The sequence below is a fragment of the Brachyistius frenatus genome, unplaced genomic scaffold (genome assembly GCF_029030835.1).
Source record: "Brachyistius frenatus isolate BFR_SWC_R1_liver_20210118 unplaced genomic scaffold, ASM2903083v1 Contig_2, whole genome shotgun sequence".
Taxonomy (NCBI): Eukaryota; Metazoa; Chordata; class Actinopteri; family Embiotocidae; genus Brachyistius; species Brachyistius frenatus.
Genome location: NW_027210601.1, coordinates 9,073,749 through 9,093,364, shown reverse-complemented (window position 1 = coordinate 9,093,364; position 19,616 = coordinate 9,073,749). Strand labels below are relative to the sequence as shown.

Here is a 19,616-nt window from a genome sequence, read left to right as displayed (position 1 = left end):
GAGTGTGCGTTACAAAAAATCTCATAAAATTAAATTCGAGATTAGGTTTTGTGTCAGTGTTCATGGATCCGGATTTCTTTTAAATGATATCCCCAGTTTTGATTTAGCCTCATAACTTTACAATGAAAAATAATAAACCATGCCCCTGAAATAATCCATGATGATCACACATGCATAAATGGGACTGAAGCTGATTTCTCCAACAGTCCTGAAAAAAAAAAAAAAGTTAATGCATAATATGATAGATTATATGGACTTTTTAGTTAACCAGGTAAAACGAATAAACAAAAACCGAAACTCACTCTGTCTCTCTCACACACGCACAAACACCCGCACACGTGCACGGACCTGTCATCGCGCACGAGACACTGACCAGCTGACCTCTCGTGCCCCCATACCACGTGCACAGTTGATCCTCTTTCATCCTCCTTTCGGCGCACCGGTGCGTGATCTCCATGGGAACGTCGTCACGCAGGAGGAAGTGAACGGGACCCGTCTTGACAGTGAGCTTGCTTTAGCATGGCAGCAAAGGTAAGCAGCTGACGACGACTTTTCCACAGCAGTTTTTGTTGCAGACAGGAGCTCTCGCCTCGCCGGTGATGTGTCCTCGGCTCCGGGAGCGTCTGCTGCGGAGCTCCCCCGCCTGTTGGGATGTCAGCCCGCCTGCAGGGCTCGCTCACTGCCGGTCAGCCTGCTAAGAGGATGTGCTGGAGTTTAACACCGACCAGACGCCAATGACATTGAGGCTTTACTGCAGCTGGTTGACTAGTTAACGTTCATTTGACTGACAACTTCTACGTTCAACGGACTGAACTGTCTTTTTTTTTTTATTTATTTATTTATTTTTTTAACAATGATGCAAAATGCACTAATGTTACTTTTGCTGCTTTTGTTTATCCGCCTTTGCTCCTTGCAGGCCCCATTTACAGTTGACTCGGTGCTAAGAAGCAAGTTGTAATCACCTGTAACCTTGGTTAGCATCATGCTACATGCTGAAGCATGCCTGCCATCATAAACTACCTGTAGGTGACCAGAAAGTGTTCAGAAACTGGTGCCACTATACAGCAGAAACATATCTCTGCTGCACAAAATTAGGTTTGTGATACAATATCATGAATGCAAAGCTTACTTACAAGCTTTTTTTTTTTTCCAGAGCTTTTGCCTTCTTCATTATCTGGAGCTTGATAAGACTGAGCTTCCTGTGATGATACCTTTCACTAAAGGGGACAGTCGGACAACGTTAAATTAGGAATATTTAATCACAGATGTGTGAGTTGCTGAATGCTTTTGACTTTCCGATACTGTATTCATGTAAAACAATCTCACAAAGAAAATAAAATCCCTCTTCTGTTGATCTGGTCTTCTCTTCAACCTGTGAGAAACGTACGAAGCTTTGTTTTCGAGCCACGAGCCAAAAAAAAAGATGGTTCAACAATGCTGCTCAAATGATGCACGAAGACCCACCAGGATGATGATATAAGTGTGGTATTGATACAAAGTGAGCCACTGTATTCACTCCGTACGTGAAAGTTATATTCAAAAAATGCTCTCTTGCTTGTTTTGCAGGCAGTTCTGCCTAGGAGGGCCGACCCCACTGAGCTGAAAGCCATTTTTGAAAAGGTGGGATTTTACTTACATATTTTTCTTTTCTCTTTTGTGTTTTGCCTCTTTCCAAAGAAGCTTTTCACTCATCATTCGATATGTGTTGGTTTCTTCTTTTTTTTAATTGTATTCAAAGCTCAGCATGTGTCACTGTGTTTATATCTGGTTTTCCTCTTTACAGTACGCCAGCATCAACAAGAATGCCGAGCGCTTCATGTCACCGCAGGACTTCGTGAGCCGCTTCCTCCATGCCCATACAGACATCCGGCTGTCGGACGAGGCCACGACGCTGCTGGCTGGAGTGGTGGACCAAAAGAAAGATGGGTAGGTGTCACATTACACTTTAGGTGTTCTAATATTTCACATACGCTGTCACTTTGAATTTGAAGCCGAATTCTTTTGATAATTGAAGGGTATGCAATACATTTTTTCTTTTTTTGTTGTTGTTATTTTTTTTTTTTTAAATAAAAAGGATGAAAATAGAGTTCTAACAACAGAGTGTCTCATGAGGATCAGAAAATATCTTTGATAGAAGTGGCTGCTCTTTGAGTGAAATGCTGAATCTCCCTTTAATCCGCAAATGTATCTATCCTTATTAATATGAAGCCAACTCCCAAGTAATAAGCTCATGCCAGACTCTAATCAAAGCCATTATGGCTCATGTATTCCTTTGATCTTGTATGACTATACTCCAAGTGTAATTTTGCATTTTATAAACAAACCTATGACTTAATCCTTTGGTGTAAAAATGCACACAGTGATGTTCACACATGAATTACATTGCAAGGAGACATCAAACCACCAAGGCCTCTTTCAGGTGTTTCCTTCTTTGTAGATACTCCCCCAATTTCACACTTACTCCTCCCCCCATCTCCATCACCCCTGTTTTTTGACATTAATATGTATGTATTTAATGATACATAATGATGGGTAATAAAATGTTAGGGTAAGTCAAAAAAGATTAAAAAAAACAAAAAAAACACATTGCCATGGTAACCACCTGGGCTTCTACAAAGAGCAAAGTGCACATGGCTGCGTAGTTTCATGTTATTACGTCTGCTTTAAGGTGTGTGTGTGTGTGTGTGTGTGTGTGTGTGTGTGTGTGTGTGTGTGTGTGTGTGTGTGTGTGTGTGTGTGTGTGTGTGTGTGTGTGTGTGCCTGCATGCATGCACGCGTGCACAGAGGACGGTGAGATGGTGTGGTGGGGGTTTTTGAATTAGAAAAAGAGAGAGCAAGGCGCCCCACACACACACACACACACACACACACACACACACACACACACACACACACACACACACACACACATGCACTGTAATTGCCCGTGCTATTCAGGAGCACTCTGTTGCATTGTGCGGCTTTGGAGCAGGATAAATGGTGGCTGTGGTATCAGGGTAAATCTATTAGGAACCCATGGCCCAGGCTTTGTATCTAAACCTCATTTTGGTTTTGTGGAGGAGAATGGAAATGATACGGGGGCAAAACAGGAAGAAAAGTCTCTTTTTAAAAAAAATCTTAATGTTATAGTTATAATAATGTTTAGACCTTGCTTTAGATGTGATTTGCTTTTTTAACAGTTGACGCTGTAAGGGCCTTGTGATGCTCCTACTTTGTGATGTGTTTTTTTCCCCCTCCTGATCTTTGATAGATAAATGATTTGATGAGACAAAGAGTCCACATGATTACTCCGCAGACCTGTGTCTCATGAGCACAAAACAAATGGATATAGAAAATAGAGATGTGGCGATATCAGCCCCGTCAGTCGTAGCTAAAAAAAACAACAACAAAAAAACAAACACAAATGCATTGTCTTTGAAGCGCTCAGCCATGCAAACCTTATGAAAAGAGCAAGACAAAACAAACCACTTAAGCGCTCGCCCGATCTCATGCAAATATGTTTGTGAACAATACATTGTGGTCGGTATATGAAGGCAGTATATTTGAAGCTTGTGCGCCTGCTGCTGTTTCTGCCAGGTAGGACTCCCATTTCAGCAAGATGAGTCTGGGGTAATAGATTTAGCAGGGGGTCGGATGGCAGGCAGCGCCCTCTCTTTTGTGTTGGAGTCTATCTGTGTGAGAACATTTTTACTTAGATGCCAGCGTATGTTTGAGAGTGTGTATGTGTGTCGGGCGATGTAAACAGTGAAAGTGCATTTGTCTGCCTCCCCCTCTGCGACTGTGTAAATCAGGGGATATAGTGACAGTCCTAACAATCTGTTATGTGGAAATCACTTTTCTCCCTCTCATTCTCGCTGCTCCCAGTGAGACAGATAGATAGATAGATAGATAAATCAAGACAGAGCGATAGAGAGACAGGACTTTGGACGGTGGAGATGCCACAATTTCCAGGGATCACCATTTTTTTGTGTGTGTGCTCTGATACACAAGATGGTTTAAAGATTTTCCTCTTTTAGACAGCTTTCTGTCCTCTCTTTTTCATCTTTGACTTTTTTTTTACATTCCTCCTCTCTGATGATAACTTTCTTTACACTCGCATACCAAAATGCACTCCAAGCTCCCTTCGTTTCTTTCGGCTTTTTCAGACTCCTTACCTTTCTGCCTCTTTTTTTATTCCTTCTTCCCTCTGATATTTTGATAGAAGGATCCATTGAAGTGTGAAAAAAAAAAAAAAAACACATCCCCCATAGACTCTTGGAGGTTTGAAAAAAAAAAAAAAAAACTTTGTTAAGGGAGCGTGCTGGGAAAATAGCAGTCTGCCAGCTGCTGTGGGCATTCTGGACTCGGACTGGTGGGTGTCCACTCCTAGAAACCGAACAGATAGTGGCAGCTAGCATTCACCTGTGTATGTGTGTGTGTGTGTGTGTGTGTGTGTGTGTGTGTGTGTGTGTGTGTGTGTGTGTGTGTGTGTGTGTGTGTGTGTGTGTGTGTGTGTGTGTGTGTGTGTGTGTGTGTGTGTGTGTGTGTGTGTGTGTGTGAGTTTGGGGTGTGTCTGTGTGTGTTATGTCTGTGTGCACATACGCTCTTGGTGGGTGGAAGGCTGTCAGTAACAATGCCTAGATGCCAGGGACAGGGGATTATTGAAGCCCCTCCAGGCCCCTCTCTCCCACTACTATCAACGAAGGAGAGCTGTCTTTCTATCAGCCGGGCCAAACCAACACCATGCATTTATGTTCCTTGTAAACAATGTTTCCAAGCCTGGTTTTTGGTTCAGGGGAGTGTATTTAGATGCTCGCTGAGAGGAGACAGAGATAAAAGCTGGGTGATGAAGATGAGATGGAAAAAAAAAAAAAAAAAAAAAAAGGAACAGAGTTTTTATGTCAGACAGACGTATCAGAGACAGTTTAAATTGCATTGTCGTGGCATCATAACGAAAGTGTCATTCAGCTGTCATCCATAGAAACACATGCAAATCTTCTTTCAAGGCTTGTGTGCTATATCTCTCGTCCATGGACATGCATATTCCCGTTTAAAGATTTAACAAATCCTGTGGAGTAAAACGAAGAGATGCCATGGCGCAGTATCACGTTCGCCTCGTCTCCGAAGTTCATCCCAGGCTGCGTCCATGGATTGGGCAGCCCTGGACACATGCCATAGCAGTTGATGGTTGGGAGATGCCGTCGGTTGATTTGATTATTGAGTGTCTCGTTGGGGTTGCAGCCCACATAGCAAAGACGATGGCCTCCCCCTCCTGCTCTCATGGTAATCATTTTGCAGCCGTCATGGCGCTTGCTAATCAACCATCATAAGCTTCATCCCCGGCTTCAGAGTTGTGTAAATGCTTGAGAGTATGAGGAATGTTTCTTGTGTGTGTTATGGAGATGCCCCCTGGATCTTGTCTGGGCTCCCTGTTCAATCCCATGGTCCAATCCCATGGTGATCAGCAGCCCTCTCAGTTACACTAATATGCTGATTATCCATGTCTGGGAAAACACAGACAGGACGACCAGCGTGCATGTAAATTGATGCGTGTGAACAAGAAAAGAAGAAATCTGACATTTTCTCTTTCATTCTTTCTGAAAATACACGAGTGCTCTGTGAGTCTTTGCGCTGCAGATTGTGCCTGCTTAAACTCCTTTATTAACCTCTATGAGGTATAATTTCTGAGTGTTCTATACATGTGTCACAAAGGAAGGATCATTGTGGGAGAGTTTGATAATATTCCAGCAGTGTGAGAGGCGATGGTTTTGGCTTTGTTTTTAACAGTGGATCCACGGTCGCAGCAGTGTGCTTTTGTGCCCCCTTCCACCTACTTACCGTCAGCAGGGCCCTGCTCTTACGAACTACCTGCTTAGTTAATAAAACAATTAGTCTTGCTTTTGAAACAATGACAGCTGATTTCAGTCGCCACTGTGTGCTCACTTTTATTCCTTCGCCATGTTTCTCTTTGTTCCTCTGTAGCTCTCTCTCCTGCACACACATTTCCTATTTGCTCTTATATTATGTATTTCTAAGTTTTTATTGAAAGCAGTTATAAATCTGAGTCTTTTGTATTCACTGTTGTGCCTCATTGGGTTATTTGTGAATGTTTGAAGGGATGAGTAACATATTTGTCGTCTATAGTCAAAAGACTTTAAAGCCAATCATCTTAGCCCTTTTGTATGAAGTATATATTTTTTTTTAATCATGTTCAAAAATATGTGCCTTTTTCTGCTATTATTTTGATAAGCAGTACTTTAGTCAGTGCTTTGCTTTTTCCTTCAGTTTCTTTTATTCAAAATTTGTTCTCGATATAAACTTACCCACATGCCAACCTAACACTCCAAGGCCAAGCAAACACCTCTAAATTTCATCAGTAACATAATTAATTACAGCAACCACGAAAATGTAATCATTGAACTCCCCCCTCTCTCATCGCCACACTCCCCCTCGGAAATTGAAATAGGTTTAATAGATGGATGCTCGGCGACCGCTCATTAGCACTGACCCCCTCCTGTAATTATCAGATCCATTTGTGAAATTCATAATGGACTTATGGCAACTGTGAACCAGGGCCTAAATAAAGGAAAGACTGCGTGGTCCAGTTCCCCACAGCGGGACTCTCCCTAGGGGGCTTTCGGTGATTTCACACAATTGCGATATTTATGTTTATTTTTGTGCTCTTGAAAATGCATGGGGGCATTTGTGTCACTATGGAGAATATATTAGTATTTAACAAAACACTGATGAAGAGAGGACGTGATATAATGACAAAACTAATCTTTTGTGTTCACTTTTATGTCAGTGTTGTGGCATCTTTCATTTCTCATCTTGGCTTGTCTTCACTTTCACATATTAACCCCATATTATATTACATTTATATTGATTTGAATTATATTTCCTAAACTGACCTCCAAAATCCCCCCACGCCCGTCTACTTGTTTAAAATGGCACACTAAAATATGAAACTTCATATATACTTTTTGTGTGTGTGTGTGTGTGTGTGTGTGTGTGTGTGTGTGTGTGTGTGTGTGTGTGTGTGTGTGTGTGTGTGTGTGTGTGTGTGTGTGTGTGTGTGTGTGTGTGTGTGTGTGTGTGTGTGTGTGTGTGGCATAAAGTTGGCCCTCTGTAGCTGCCAGCTCAGACCGGGAACACACACTGGGCTTTTAAAAATGTTTTATTTTCTTGCTGTCACACTCAATGAGTTTATGACATTACATATGGAATAACAGACTACTGGATAAAAGCTCGCTTGAATTACGTGTAGCGCAGATTGATAGGTTGTCTAAGTATGCTGGTTTGCCACTGTGTGGCAGTAATTACAATAGACTTTGTAGTTTAATGCAGTGTTAAAATAACATATTTAATATTTTATTTCATTAGTGCATTTGTGGAATAAGTCTTTATAATGTATTACATGGCTAATTGAATATCAAAGACTTGATGATCTCATGGATAGCTAATGAAATATTTATGCAGGTAAGCTGAAGCACAAGTAGCACTGCTGAAATTGCAACATTCAACCGTCTCTTACAGTCCTACCTGTCCTCCTTCTCTCTGTCCCTCTCTCCTGCAGCTTGATCTCTTTCCAGGAGTTTGTGGCGTTTGAGTCGGTGCTCTGCGCCCCAGACTCCCTCTTCATGGTTGCCTTCCTGCTGTTTGATAAAGCAGGCACCGGAGTGACCACTTTTGGTAAGTAACTCTGCCTGTGATTTACAGGTTTAGATTCAATTATACTGCAGTCAGGTTTGCAGAGATGCGTCTTACTGAAACGTTAGCATGCATGCAGTAGATACTGACATGTGGTTTAAAAGAGATCTGGAACGATATACTGCTCCTTGAAAAGTAAAAACTTCAGAAACCCATGATCACAAATGTCTTTCTCATTTAAAAATGTTGCTGTTATGGTTTTTCATATGTCTTGTCCTCCTTTCTCTTCTGGGAACATTGTTATTTTTCCCATATATACTGTAGACGTTGTCTTTATTTGTAATTTTTCAGAGATCAGGAAAACATCATTTTAACCTCTTGTGCTTGAAATGATCAGGGAAGTTATTGTGTTGATACACTTGTTCATTACAAAAATAAAGTTGGGAGAATAAATCCATCTGGAGGAGAAAATCTTTCTGCCACTACTAATATTCAGTATCTCAACTCGTGTGCTGGCCACCTGTGGTGCTGCCAGCTAAGGAAAAAACAATCAGGATGCAGTCTAAACAGAGGCAACAATTTGTCTAATGATTTGTAACTCTAATGCTATTATGTAAACTGAAATAAAAGTTCACGTCTGAGCACTGCACCTGTTTCTGTGTAATTGACATTTAACAAAGACAGAGCAGTGAGACTGTTCCTCTTCAACGTGCCCCTAAAGAAGTTTTCAAGTCCTGGTTTGTTTATGTGGGGGTCTGACCTCAGCTCGTCTCCTCTGTTGTGGTTGCCTCCACAAACAAAAATACAGTACGTGGTCGTGTATCTTATCTGTTGAGAGAAGGTTAGGTTTGGAGGTGGAGAGGTTGGTGGCAACGAAAGGATGCAGATGAAGATGGAGGAGGAGGAGAGGGGGGGGGGGAAGGGTAGGTGGCCATGTGTGTGCATGATTGGCACCATTACTCCGATGCCTGGAAGCTCCGAGGTGAAAAGGGAAGACATTTGTACCCGTTGCTCATTTCACATTTGCCTAATTGATTTAAACAAGTCTAATGCCGGCCTTCTGTAGGTGTACGAGGCGTTGGCACATTAGGCTTGATTTGAAATGCAGTGCACACAACATCCCGCTCGCAAACAGGGAAGAGTAAGTGAATTTCATTTTAATTGTTGCTGTCGACAGGGTGCAAGATCATTGCGGGTGATTATATATGCACATATGTAAATTTTCATATTTAAAAGGATCAATTAGAGTGACGTTGTCTTGGTGGCAATTAAAAAGGTCTGCTGTTTTTCTGCATCTCCCAAAGGTTAATGAATATCCCAATGCCTGTGAGTTATGAGACTTGCTTACAAGTGGAAAATTGTATGAAAAACATAACACGCATCATGCAATGCACAAACACTGAGTGCAGTGTCTGCCACTTGCAACGGGCTGTGACTGAGCTTATAGACCAGTTAAAGTTGCTTCATTGTGATCCGTTACTGAATTCTCCCATTCTTTCCTGCTTTCTTTCTTTTTTTTTTTTTTCACTTTGCCATATATTTGATTAAACAGCCCCACCAAGGCACAAAATTAAGAACTCCCTTCTTTATTAGCTATTAAAAACATGAATAGCTGCAGCTTATGTTGCATTAAAGCCCTGTTTGTTTTGCCGTGTAATAAATGTCTCCACTCTGAATTATTTTTATTTTCATTTTTCTGTAAAGCCATTTTTATTTGATAATAACCGGAGCAGTTTCAGTCGGCACGGCGCTCTGAATTTTTAGCACGTAAAAAATAAATGCATAATTTGGTGGAATGTCAAGTTCATAAAAATTGCAACGTAACATAGCGTATGAAATGCTGTTGTAGCTGAGCCAGAAAGACAAAAAAAAAAAGAGAAAAAACTTAAAGAGGACTGAGTGTTGACAGGTCTATAAAAGCTGATAATATAAACGCCACACTCTGGAGCGGCCTGTCCTTTAAAGAATTAAAGGCTGTATATTTATTGCCTCATTAAAGTGTAAAATATACAACACACGAGCTGTCTTCCTTCAGAAGGTAAGGCTGAGCTGAAGTAAATATCACCTTTCTCTCTGTTTCCCTGCCTGTCTGCAAGTAAAAAAAAAAGTAGTTTCTTTCCTTCTTTGCTTTCTCCACTCCTTCAGCGCAGCCTAGTTGGTAATAAGAAACAGGTCGCTCTATTGGTTTGTTTTTGTTTCTTTAGTAAGGCTGTAATTTAGGACTCATGTTCAGTGTCTCTCCACTCCAATGGCTGTAGAGGCTTAGAGGGTTCAGGCAGAGGAACATAAGTGAGAAGAAAAGGCTTTCCTTCTCAATACAGAGCCGACACAGCTCAAACAAGTTCTGCCATGTGTCATTCAGGACTGATTTAGAGTTGAGGAACTTAAGTCTCAATCAGAGCAGAGCTGCGTTCTGGAGATTGACGTTGACATTTTGTCAGAAACAATCTCAGACAATTTTTTTTTCTGCCCCAAAATCAAATAATTACTAATGTTAACCACAAGACAGGAAACACATGCTATTTGTTAAAGCTTGACTCAAGACTTTGTAGCAACAGATTTTGAGGTCTTAATTAGAGCAAACTAAAAACGGAATCAGAAAGAAGTATTTGATAATTGTTTGTTATGAAAGCATTAACATACAGGAGGGGGAGACCACAGAGATGTTTTTAACGGAGGTGAAGGCATACATGGTTAATGTACGGCCATTAGCCTTAAAAGTGAGGTGTAATCTGTAAAACCTAAACAGAACTTTTTCTCTGTAACCGTAAAGGATTTGAAGAAAAACTGTTTTGCTTTAGCCTCATTGCTTTCTGATTCATGTTTACATAGTCATACATATTTGACATATGTCAACACAGGAAATCAGTTGTGGAAAGCAGCAAAGTACATTTACTCAAGTATTGTAGCTAATGTAATTTTTGCTAACGTAACATTTTATGGAACTTTTTCTTTGCTTGTGGGCTTCCATATTATGTAATTTAATACTTCTTTTTTTGCTGTACTTTGAGAGGGAAATATTGTACTTTTTACTCCTAGAATTATTTCATATCTATGTTGAAAGCTATTGTAGTATTTAACATTTCACAAACAAAATATATGACCTAGTCAGAAAATATGACAAATTGTGACAGATTAATCCACATGCTCCTTACACATGGATGCTGAAATAACAATAATCCCATAATATAACATATAACAATTACATAATACTGCACTGTTAGTTAAGTAAGGTTTTTAATGCGATGGACTTACAAGTAAAAGTCCATAACTTTTCCGTAAGGGCCTTTTCATCCACCTGAATATCTGGACTATGGTCTGAACCAAAGTTCATGTTATTGCTGCCTTGTATCCATTTGATCTGGTCAGTTTTGGTTTTACATTTCAATTTCACAAGCATGCTAAAGAACCTCACAGTTCCCTACACTTGACATTGACTGGTTTGTAGACAGACGTCCGTCTGACATCGGCCTGTTGTCGATTCGGCTGGTAGCCTTTTTCCTTTTGAATGGAGAAAAACGAACGAACAGATTTCATTTTGTTGCCACTACATTTCTATTATTATGATGTCACGACCTGCAGTGTAAAAGGTCTACCTTGTTCCACTGCTGATAATACTAATATGCTGCTGTATTAAGTTGTTACAGTTTGTTCATGGAGTTAATAGAAATGCTACTACTATTGAGTCGTTATTAAAGCTCGTCTCTGTCTCCTTTCCTCTGCAGAGGATGTGAAGCAGGTCTTTAGCCAGACCACTATCCACCAGCATATCCCCTTCAACTGGGACAGTGAGTTCATACGGCTGCACTTTGGCACACAGAGGGACAAGCAGCTCAGCTACTGCGAGTTCACTCAGTTTCTCCTGGTAGGTTTCATGTTGATCATTCGCTCTCTGTGTCTCTCTCATGCTATTTTTCCCTCCTCGGCTGATATTAAATCACAATCTGTTGCCCCTCTTAACCTTTGTCCCTCTCTGTCTCTGGCAGTATTTGTAGGTCTGTCTAACTAACCGCTGTATTTCCACGACAGAACGACCATCAATCGTAGTCAATTTATTTGTATCAGCTGATTTATGCACCTGTACACTTTCCCTTATCCTCACATTTTGCTTCCAGGCTGTTCATACAATCCTGTCATCATGTAACTGTGCTCTTAGATATTTATTTGTAAGCTGTGTCAGACTGACACACACACACACACACACACACACACACACACACACACACACACACACACACACACACACACACACACACACACACACACACACACACACACACACACACACGCATACACACGTTTATGCTATTCCTATTCCTCTCAAACACAGCCCTCCATATTGTGCACATTAGTCATTAATGAAACACTGAGGTTATGTATTTGAGACATTTTCTGCATTTGTTTTCCATTAGCTGACGTACATCTAACATTACTATGTTCCACCTATTCTGAAGCAGGTAGAGACACATTTTCTACCTCCATAAATACTATAGTTGGAATATTCCTCGTGTATTTGTGGCGTGTGAGCCATTTTCCAATATGATGTCTAGACTTAAATCAGGCCCGAGCAGGGAGAGGTGGTGGAGTGGGTGGGAGAGAGGGCCTGAGCTGTGCCAAGTTTGCATCCACACTCACCATGTATCTGAATGAGCTTTTTATATTACACTTAACTTAGACCAGATGGCTGACACACAGTGGGCAGCAGCACATGGATATTGGGACATTGTTATATGTGCATAGAGGTGTCTCCACATATATGTGGTTCCATATATTTATTATTAGCTTTACCATATTTACCAAGCGGTAGCATGCGAGCTTTGTGCATTTGTGTTTATGTGAGTGTTTGTGTATGCTTGTTTTCGCCCGTGTGTGCGTTGTGGCCAGTGCATGCTGTACTTTGCATTGACAGCCTGCCCTGTTCTCTCCCAGTCAGTCACTCAGCGGTTTCCAGCTCCTCAGAGCAGCAGGCTAGCAGCCAGCCACACTCATTGCTCAACTATGAAATGCACATTTCCTACTTATGCTGTCTCCATTTGATCATTTTTCATAGCTTTTCATAAATGCCTTAATAAATGACAGAGGTAAGTGAAATTCATGTTATTGTAGGATGCTTCTCTGCGTAGGTAAGTGTTGCATTCTTTATCGCTGGTCTGCAGATATTTTATAAAATTCCATATTAGATATTTGAATTTAGAGGTCATACTATCACGTCTCATGCATTTTTTTGTTCCTAATATTTATTATTATTATCGCTGTGATTGTATTATACTGTGTTGAACTACCAGTAAAATGTGGGCATTTCATTGCTACAGTGTGCTATCAGCTGCTCCAATGACTGACAATACAATTAGAAAAGGAACAGCAACATTTTTTTAACCAGAATTTATACCTGTGCGATTACTATCCTTTGGATTCCACTACTACTCAATGATGGTATGATACTTTTATTAGTAGACAAACAAGGAGTAAATTTCTGACAAAAACACAAAAAGTTCTCAGAGTATTGAACACCAGACCTCACACCATTTTGTGACAACTCTTTTTATATAATTCCCCATCACTCGGCTTTCCCACTAAAAATGTTCCCATCCTTTATTCCCTCCTCTTCCTGCCATACATGCATGTGTTTATTGTGTTGTTGTTTTTTCTGCCATTGTAACCATGCCACTGCCAGATGCTCACAAGATGGGATTATCGGGGAAAACGTTTGCACCGCATATTTCTCACAAGGGCTCTCTCTGGCCAATTACTGTCTTGATGGAAGCCAGAGATTCTCACCAATTACATGCATTTTTCCCGTCTCACGCGTGGACGCTGGCCAAGGCCCAGCTCGCACTGTCAGCGTAGTGTTGTCTCTGGCAGTGGTATTACCGATGTCCAGAGAAGTGGCACATAGGAGCTCATATTATAAATTCTGGCAAGTAAAGGGCTTGAATTACGTGGAGGGGACACCACATGTCCCACTTCTTTCCTGAGCACTCAAAAAAGTGAATTGTTGGCATCACTCAGATTTTAAAAGCCCCAATTATATGTTTGACTCTACCAAGAATCAGCGGGCAGCCCTTAACATCACTGGCACACATGTAAATGGGCAGTTGTGCTTATGCTTCTCCTTGTAATAACTTTAGCCCCGTGCTGATGAGAAGCAGAGATTGGAAAATAGAGAAATACTCCCCTCGTATCTGTTGTTTAATGTTTTGAAGAGAGGAGGAAAAAGAATCACAGCCATTGAAAACAAACAGAGGTGGCTTGTCATGTGTTTTTATTCACCGTCCAAGGACAATTAAAGCGACTGCGAATGCCTCGGCAGCCCCTCGCTGGCTGTTTTAAGCCCCGAGCTTTCAGTCTCCTGTCCTCCTCACTCCCCTCCCAAACAAAAACCACGTCCCAGAAACACTCATACGGTTGCAACAAGTTAAGGTTTTAGGAGGCTGAGACAATTAACTTCTCTATCCCCTGGACCACAGTTGTTTTGTTGCTCTGTGTGGTCAGTGTGTGACTTCTCAGACTTTTAACTTGTCCAGGGACATGGCATGCTTTTTTTTTTTTTCTTCATTTACAGATGGACACAAACACGATAATTGTTTACCTCCGTGCTAGAATGTGCTCACAGCCGTGCGCGCAAAAATGTGTCACTTCTTCCCTTTCCTTTTTTTGTTTTGACTTTAGATATTCAGCTCTCCTTCTCCCTTTTCCCTTTCCCATCTTATTTCTCACCAAAGTGTTTTGACCTACTCACAACCAACCGGAGAAGTAAGTCACGGCACTCGGGATGCTGACACCAAAATATCTCACCTTATTTACTTTGGAAGTGTTTACATGTGTCAATCTCTCTTCATTTCCTTGCTTTCCACTCACTTATGCACTCTCAGGAGCCCCTGCTGTGCTCATAGGTGATACTGACACATGGCTGCTACATTTGCTGTTTTTGCAAATCTGTGTCTTTTGTTGCAATGTCTATTCTTACTCCCCTCCGGTCTCCACTCAGCTTTGTGTAAATGTCACTCTTCCCCAGTTGTTTCTCCTGGGCGCCTCGAATTTAGAGTTCGATCAGTTATGCTGTCAGTGAAATATCACTCAAATTCAACACAACAATAAGTCATAGTCTCATAAGGTTTTGTGTTGTGGTAAAACCACGTTTTTAGAGTTACATTTACGACAATAACATCTGAATCAATCCATTGAATAATGCCACGCATGTTCAAGATTTAATCAGTCCTCCAACAGTACGTTTTGTCCGACATGTGTTGCTTGAAAATAAAAGTCCATTCTTCTTGGACAAATTGAAAATAGTTTATTTTGAACTGGCGTACTTATTGTATTAAAATTCAGAGCCAGTACTTACTTTAAGAAATGTAATTTAAAAGCACGATTATGTTTTTACACTACATTTTGACCTGTTAAGTCTGTCTTAGTTTCAGAATATTCACAGGAATTGTGTGTTTAATATATCCACTTGATATATTAGTTGGATGGTGCCTTTACACAAATGTAGATCTGCAGGTAACACATATTTTCATTATCAGTTAATCTGATGCTTATTTTTTTTATAATGAATCGGCTAATTTTTTGATCTATAAAATATCAAAACAATAAAGAAAATGCTCACAATGGTTCCTCACCATGCAAGTTAGCCAACTAAGTTTGCTTGTTTTATCCAACGAGAATTTTAGATCCTAGATATTCAAATTAATATCATAGAAATGAAAAACAAACAAGAAATCTTCACGTGTTAGAAGCTAGAAACTGTGAGTAATCAGTTTTAGTTAGAAATTGACAACTCTTGTTACATGGATACGTCAATGGAGTTAACACATGGATGTGTACTTAAAAGTGAATCATTTAGGCCTTTGTTAATGTGTCAGAGACCTTATGCATAAAAATACATTAGGCTCATTTCTTTTTTTTCTTTTTTTTTTACCTAAAGGCCACAATAGTCTGCAGGCGAGTCAAGAGCCAAACCAACTGGATTTATCTGACTGTGCTTAAGCTTAAAGGTCTATTTCACAATGACTCTTGGACTGGATTTATTGTCCTGAAATCGCTGTCTTTTTGGTGTTTCCGGTTTTCTTGCTGAAAGATAGAGGAAGCATTGAGAGCAGCGGCTTGTTTACAGCCTCTCTGTAGACTTGTGGTTGCAGGTACCGATAATGGCTGCTAATTTCAAAGGCCTCGTGGGATCCGTCCCCACCGCAGCCCGCTGTTGTCCCTGTGGACCTTTTGTGTGCGTGCAAGAAGTAAGACAAAGTGAACAGTTGGGTGATTGATTAGCCGTCTTGCTGTGTGTGCATGTACGCATGTGTGTGTGTGTGTGTGTGTGTGTGTGTGTGTGTGTGTGTGTGTGTGTGTGTGTGTGTGTGTGTGTGTGTGTGTGTGTGTGTGTGTGTGTGTGTGTGTGTGTGTGCGTGTGTGTGTGTGTTTGGATGTTTCTCCCTCAAGTGGGTTTAATGCAGATTCGGGGAGGGTGTGAAAAGCCCAAGCGACGCCTCACAGCAGGCGAACCACTGTTGAGAGAGGAGACGCGGCTGAAGCCCGACCAAACGCCAGCTCCCCATAACCGAGAGGGGGAGACGGCAGTGCGGGGGCCCATCAAAGCTACTGCTGTGTTTTTATGCATATGTGTTTATGCGTGTGAGTTTATGTGGATTTCTAATTTATGAAGGCAACTCAAAGAGGTGTATGACCCACATATGTGTACAATAATATGCATTTACTACATGAGCTAACACCTAGACTCGCCTCCTTTCTCCTCTGCTCTCCCCTCCAACAGGAGATGCAGCTGGAACATGCGCGACAGGCTTTTATCCAGCGGGACCAAGCCCACAGCGGCTCCATCTCAGCGCTGGACTTCAGGGACATCATGGTCACCATCCGGCCTCACATGCTCACACCCTTCGTAGAGGAATGCCTCGTGGCGGTGGGTTATTGTTGTTGTTTTTTTGTCTGGCTCAGTGGTTTTATCATCTATTTGTTTTACCTTCATCCACAACAGATCCAAAGAAGGGCTCGTCAGAAATAGTGAACAGATAGTTTTGCTGTCACCATGGAGCTGTGATACTTGGTCACGAGTTGTAAAAATAAAAAGTATAATAGTCGATCATTAGCAGCACCAAGGTGACAAATTTTGCTTTCCTAATACTCTGACAATTTAACATCTTAGCTAATGTGTGTTTTTAATGATAACAGTGATTGTATATCTCGATTATTCATATAAAGTATGTAAATATGTAGCTAAATCTTGATTCAGTCAAATGTAAGATGAGGCCCCCTTTGGAATTGCAGAAACAAACACAATATTGCATGAGGACCACCTCTACATATGTACTATATAAGTAATGCACTGAGTCAGCTACAAGTCTGTCAGCCTGTCATTACTGTATTCTCCATAAAGGAGGTGAAGTCAAGATTGTTTTCTTCTATCTCACTACTTATTTCTCATCCCCTCAACCATAAGCTGTGGCTTTCTCTTTTCCTCTAGATGTCTATCTCATTCTTGTTCTCCCTCTTTTCCTCTCATCTGTCCTCTGTCTTCTTCCCTCATTGCATTTGTTTCCCTCTCTCTCTCTCTCTCTCTCTCTCAACCGCCCCTCGTTCTCTCCCTCCCTCCCCCGTGTCTCTGTCTCTCTCCCAACATGTCATTAAATCTAACCTCTCTGGCAGTGTCAAAGCCGAGCAGGCCAGCTGAATGGGAAGATAGAGAGAGATAGATGGAGATGGAGACTGGAGCTTTACAGTCCATCATCTTTGCCTGTGTGTTTGTGTGCTCTATTTGTTTTGAACCATTTTTGGGTCTTGTCTTTTCTTTGTGCGTGTTAGTGTTTTCGTTGTGCGTGTGCACGTCTTGTGTCTCTGTCCATGTCTTACCCCATTTCATAAACACCTTGTAGACTCTGTCATTTTCTCCGCTGTGTTTACCTCACCGACCAGACATCTTGGTGTGCTGTTAGTAAACTCTCATGCTTGCACACACACACACACACACACACACACACACACACACACACACACACACACACACACACACACACACACACACACACACACACACACACACACACACACACACACACACACACACACACACACACACACACACACACACACACATCGAAAACCTCAAGCACTGCAGACACATTAAAGTCGAGAGTATGGCCAAACACAAACAATGAAACAGCAACCTTTAATTCACTCACCAAACATGGTAAATGGCCAGCACCACACTCTTATCACCAAAATATTGTTCTCCTCTCCCTTCGTGTGAAAAACTCTGTGTTGGATATCGTGGGAAGATCCATGTCTATAGGCTCACAGATATGAACAGATACAAAAGTGTCTCTCTGTTAGGGCAGTTTCATCCAAGCCAGAGCTTCCCTGCCTTGTTGCAATAACAGCAAGTATCATGCAAACCTCTCTGAATGTGTCTGTAAAGCAAACAGTGCCATCTAGTGAAAGGAAGCTCCACATTTTCTCCTGGCTCACCCCCCTTTAAGAACATGAAAACATTAAGGTACATCTGATACTCTGACCTAAACTACCCAAAACAGCCAACAGCATTTGTGAAACATACTTGAGTGTATATTTTTTTTTTTCTATAGACGGAAAGCATTTAGAGCTGCTCCTCGAAGAGTTTGAGAGCCTCATTTGATAAAGATGGGATCCTGGTTCACATAAAAGAGTTTGTGGGCAGTCTGGAATGTCCTCCAGAGGCCAGCATCTATTTTTAATCTGTTACCTTTTTTCTATTTTCTGTTCTTTTACCACTTCCTCCACCTCATAAAGAAAGTTAATTAAACTCCCCGAGAGTGTTGTGGATCATGTGATGGAAAAAGCCATGGTTGGAACAGGTTTACTTCTCCCTGTGGAGAAATGGTAGCGAGGAACATTGCTGATTAACTGACGTTTGTCATGATTTCCTCCTGACGTGGGATATTTTTCTTTTTTTCCTTTATGTGTATTTACATAATGAGAATGTCTATATGAATGCCTGTGTTTAAGTTGATGTAGGTTATTCTGTTGACTGCAATGTTGCCCCTCTTCTTCCGTTCCCAGGTTGCAGGGGGCAGCACGTCTCATCAGGTCAGCTTCTCCTACTTCAACGGTTTCAACTCACTGCTCAACAACATGGAGCTTATTAGAAAGATCTACAGCACCCTGGCGGGCCACCGTCGAGATGTGGAAGTCACCAAAGGTACCCAGGAGGGAAAAATGATATTAACCCAGGCAGCCAATAAGCAGATGTACATTAATGAGTTTGTTGTACAATAGGGCAAACAGCGTACAGAGCACACTCACAAAACAAATGTTAGGCATTCACTGTATGTGGTCACATGCACAAACTGATACAGTCTTGTCCTACAGACAGTAATGTGCTTTCCAGACAATGTATTTGCATCTGTGTGGGTTATAAGGGGCGAGTGGAAAATTGTTTTTGTTTGGTTTTCTTCCTTCCCGGTGGTATTTAAATGGGAGAGCTGGATCCAACACAGCACACGTACTGCATACCCACAATCCCTGAGGATGCCTGTCCTGTCTATTACACATCCTGGCACTGATCTGAGGACCACTTTATTTGCCTTGTTTCTGGTTGAAAATGAGAGTTTTAATTATTCAAGAAACGGGTAAAAATCTTCAAAATTATGCCCCCACTTTTGAAATTACAATTTGTGGTCACACCCTTTAGATCAAATGCACTTTATGTTAGTATTATAGATCCTTTTCCTTAACTCTGCAGTCTAAACTACTATTCAAAAGATTACAAAGGTATACAAAGATTCAAAGCTACTAAATAATTAAAAAAAAATACTTATTTTAAGTATCTCTCTGTCTCCCATAGTTAGTTCCTTTAAATCCTTATCTCCCTCACTTGCTTGCTCCACTTGCTGTCTCTCATTCCTTTCCTCAATACTTGGCTGGGAGCCTAGACGGTTCTCTGTGTCTTTCTCTGTCTCCTTGTTTCTGACTCACTCTCCTTCTCTGTTTGCCTTTAA

The 19,616-nt window shown here is 41.2% G+C and overlaps 1 protein-coding gene across 1 annotated transcript in view; it reads left to right on the top strand.

Annotated features, from left to right (window-relative positions):
- The first annotated feature begins 475 nt into the window (after positions 1–475).
- Positions 476–19,616, top strand: part of LOC138620730 (electrogenic aspartate/glutamate antiporter SLC25A13, mitochondrial) — a 45,048-nt gene continuing 25,907 nt past the window's right edge. The window contains exons 1-7 of the mRNA XM_069698150.1: positions 476–531; positions 1,567–1,620; positions 1,784–1,926; positions 7,556–7,671; positions 11,355–11,494; positions 16,400–16,546; positions 18,679–18,817. Coding sequence (XP_069554251.1) covers positions 520–531; positions 1,567–1,620; positions 1,784–1,926; positions 7,556–7,671; positions 11,355–11,494; positions 16,400–16,546; positions 18,679–18,817 — 751 coding nt within the window. The 5' untranslated portion in view covers positions 476–519. The remainder of the gene's footprint in view (positions 532–1,566; positions 1,621–1,783; positions 1,927–7,555; positions 7,672–11,354; positions 11,495–16,399; positions 16,547–18,678; positions 18,818–19,616) is intronic.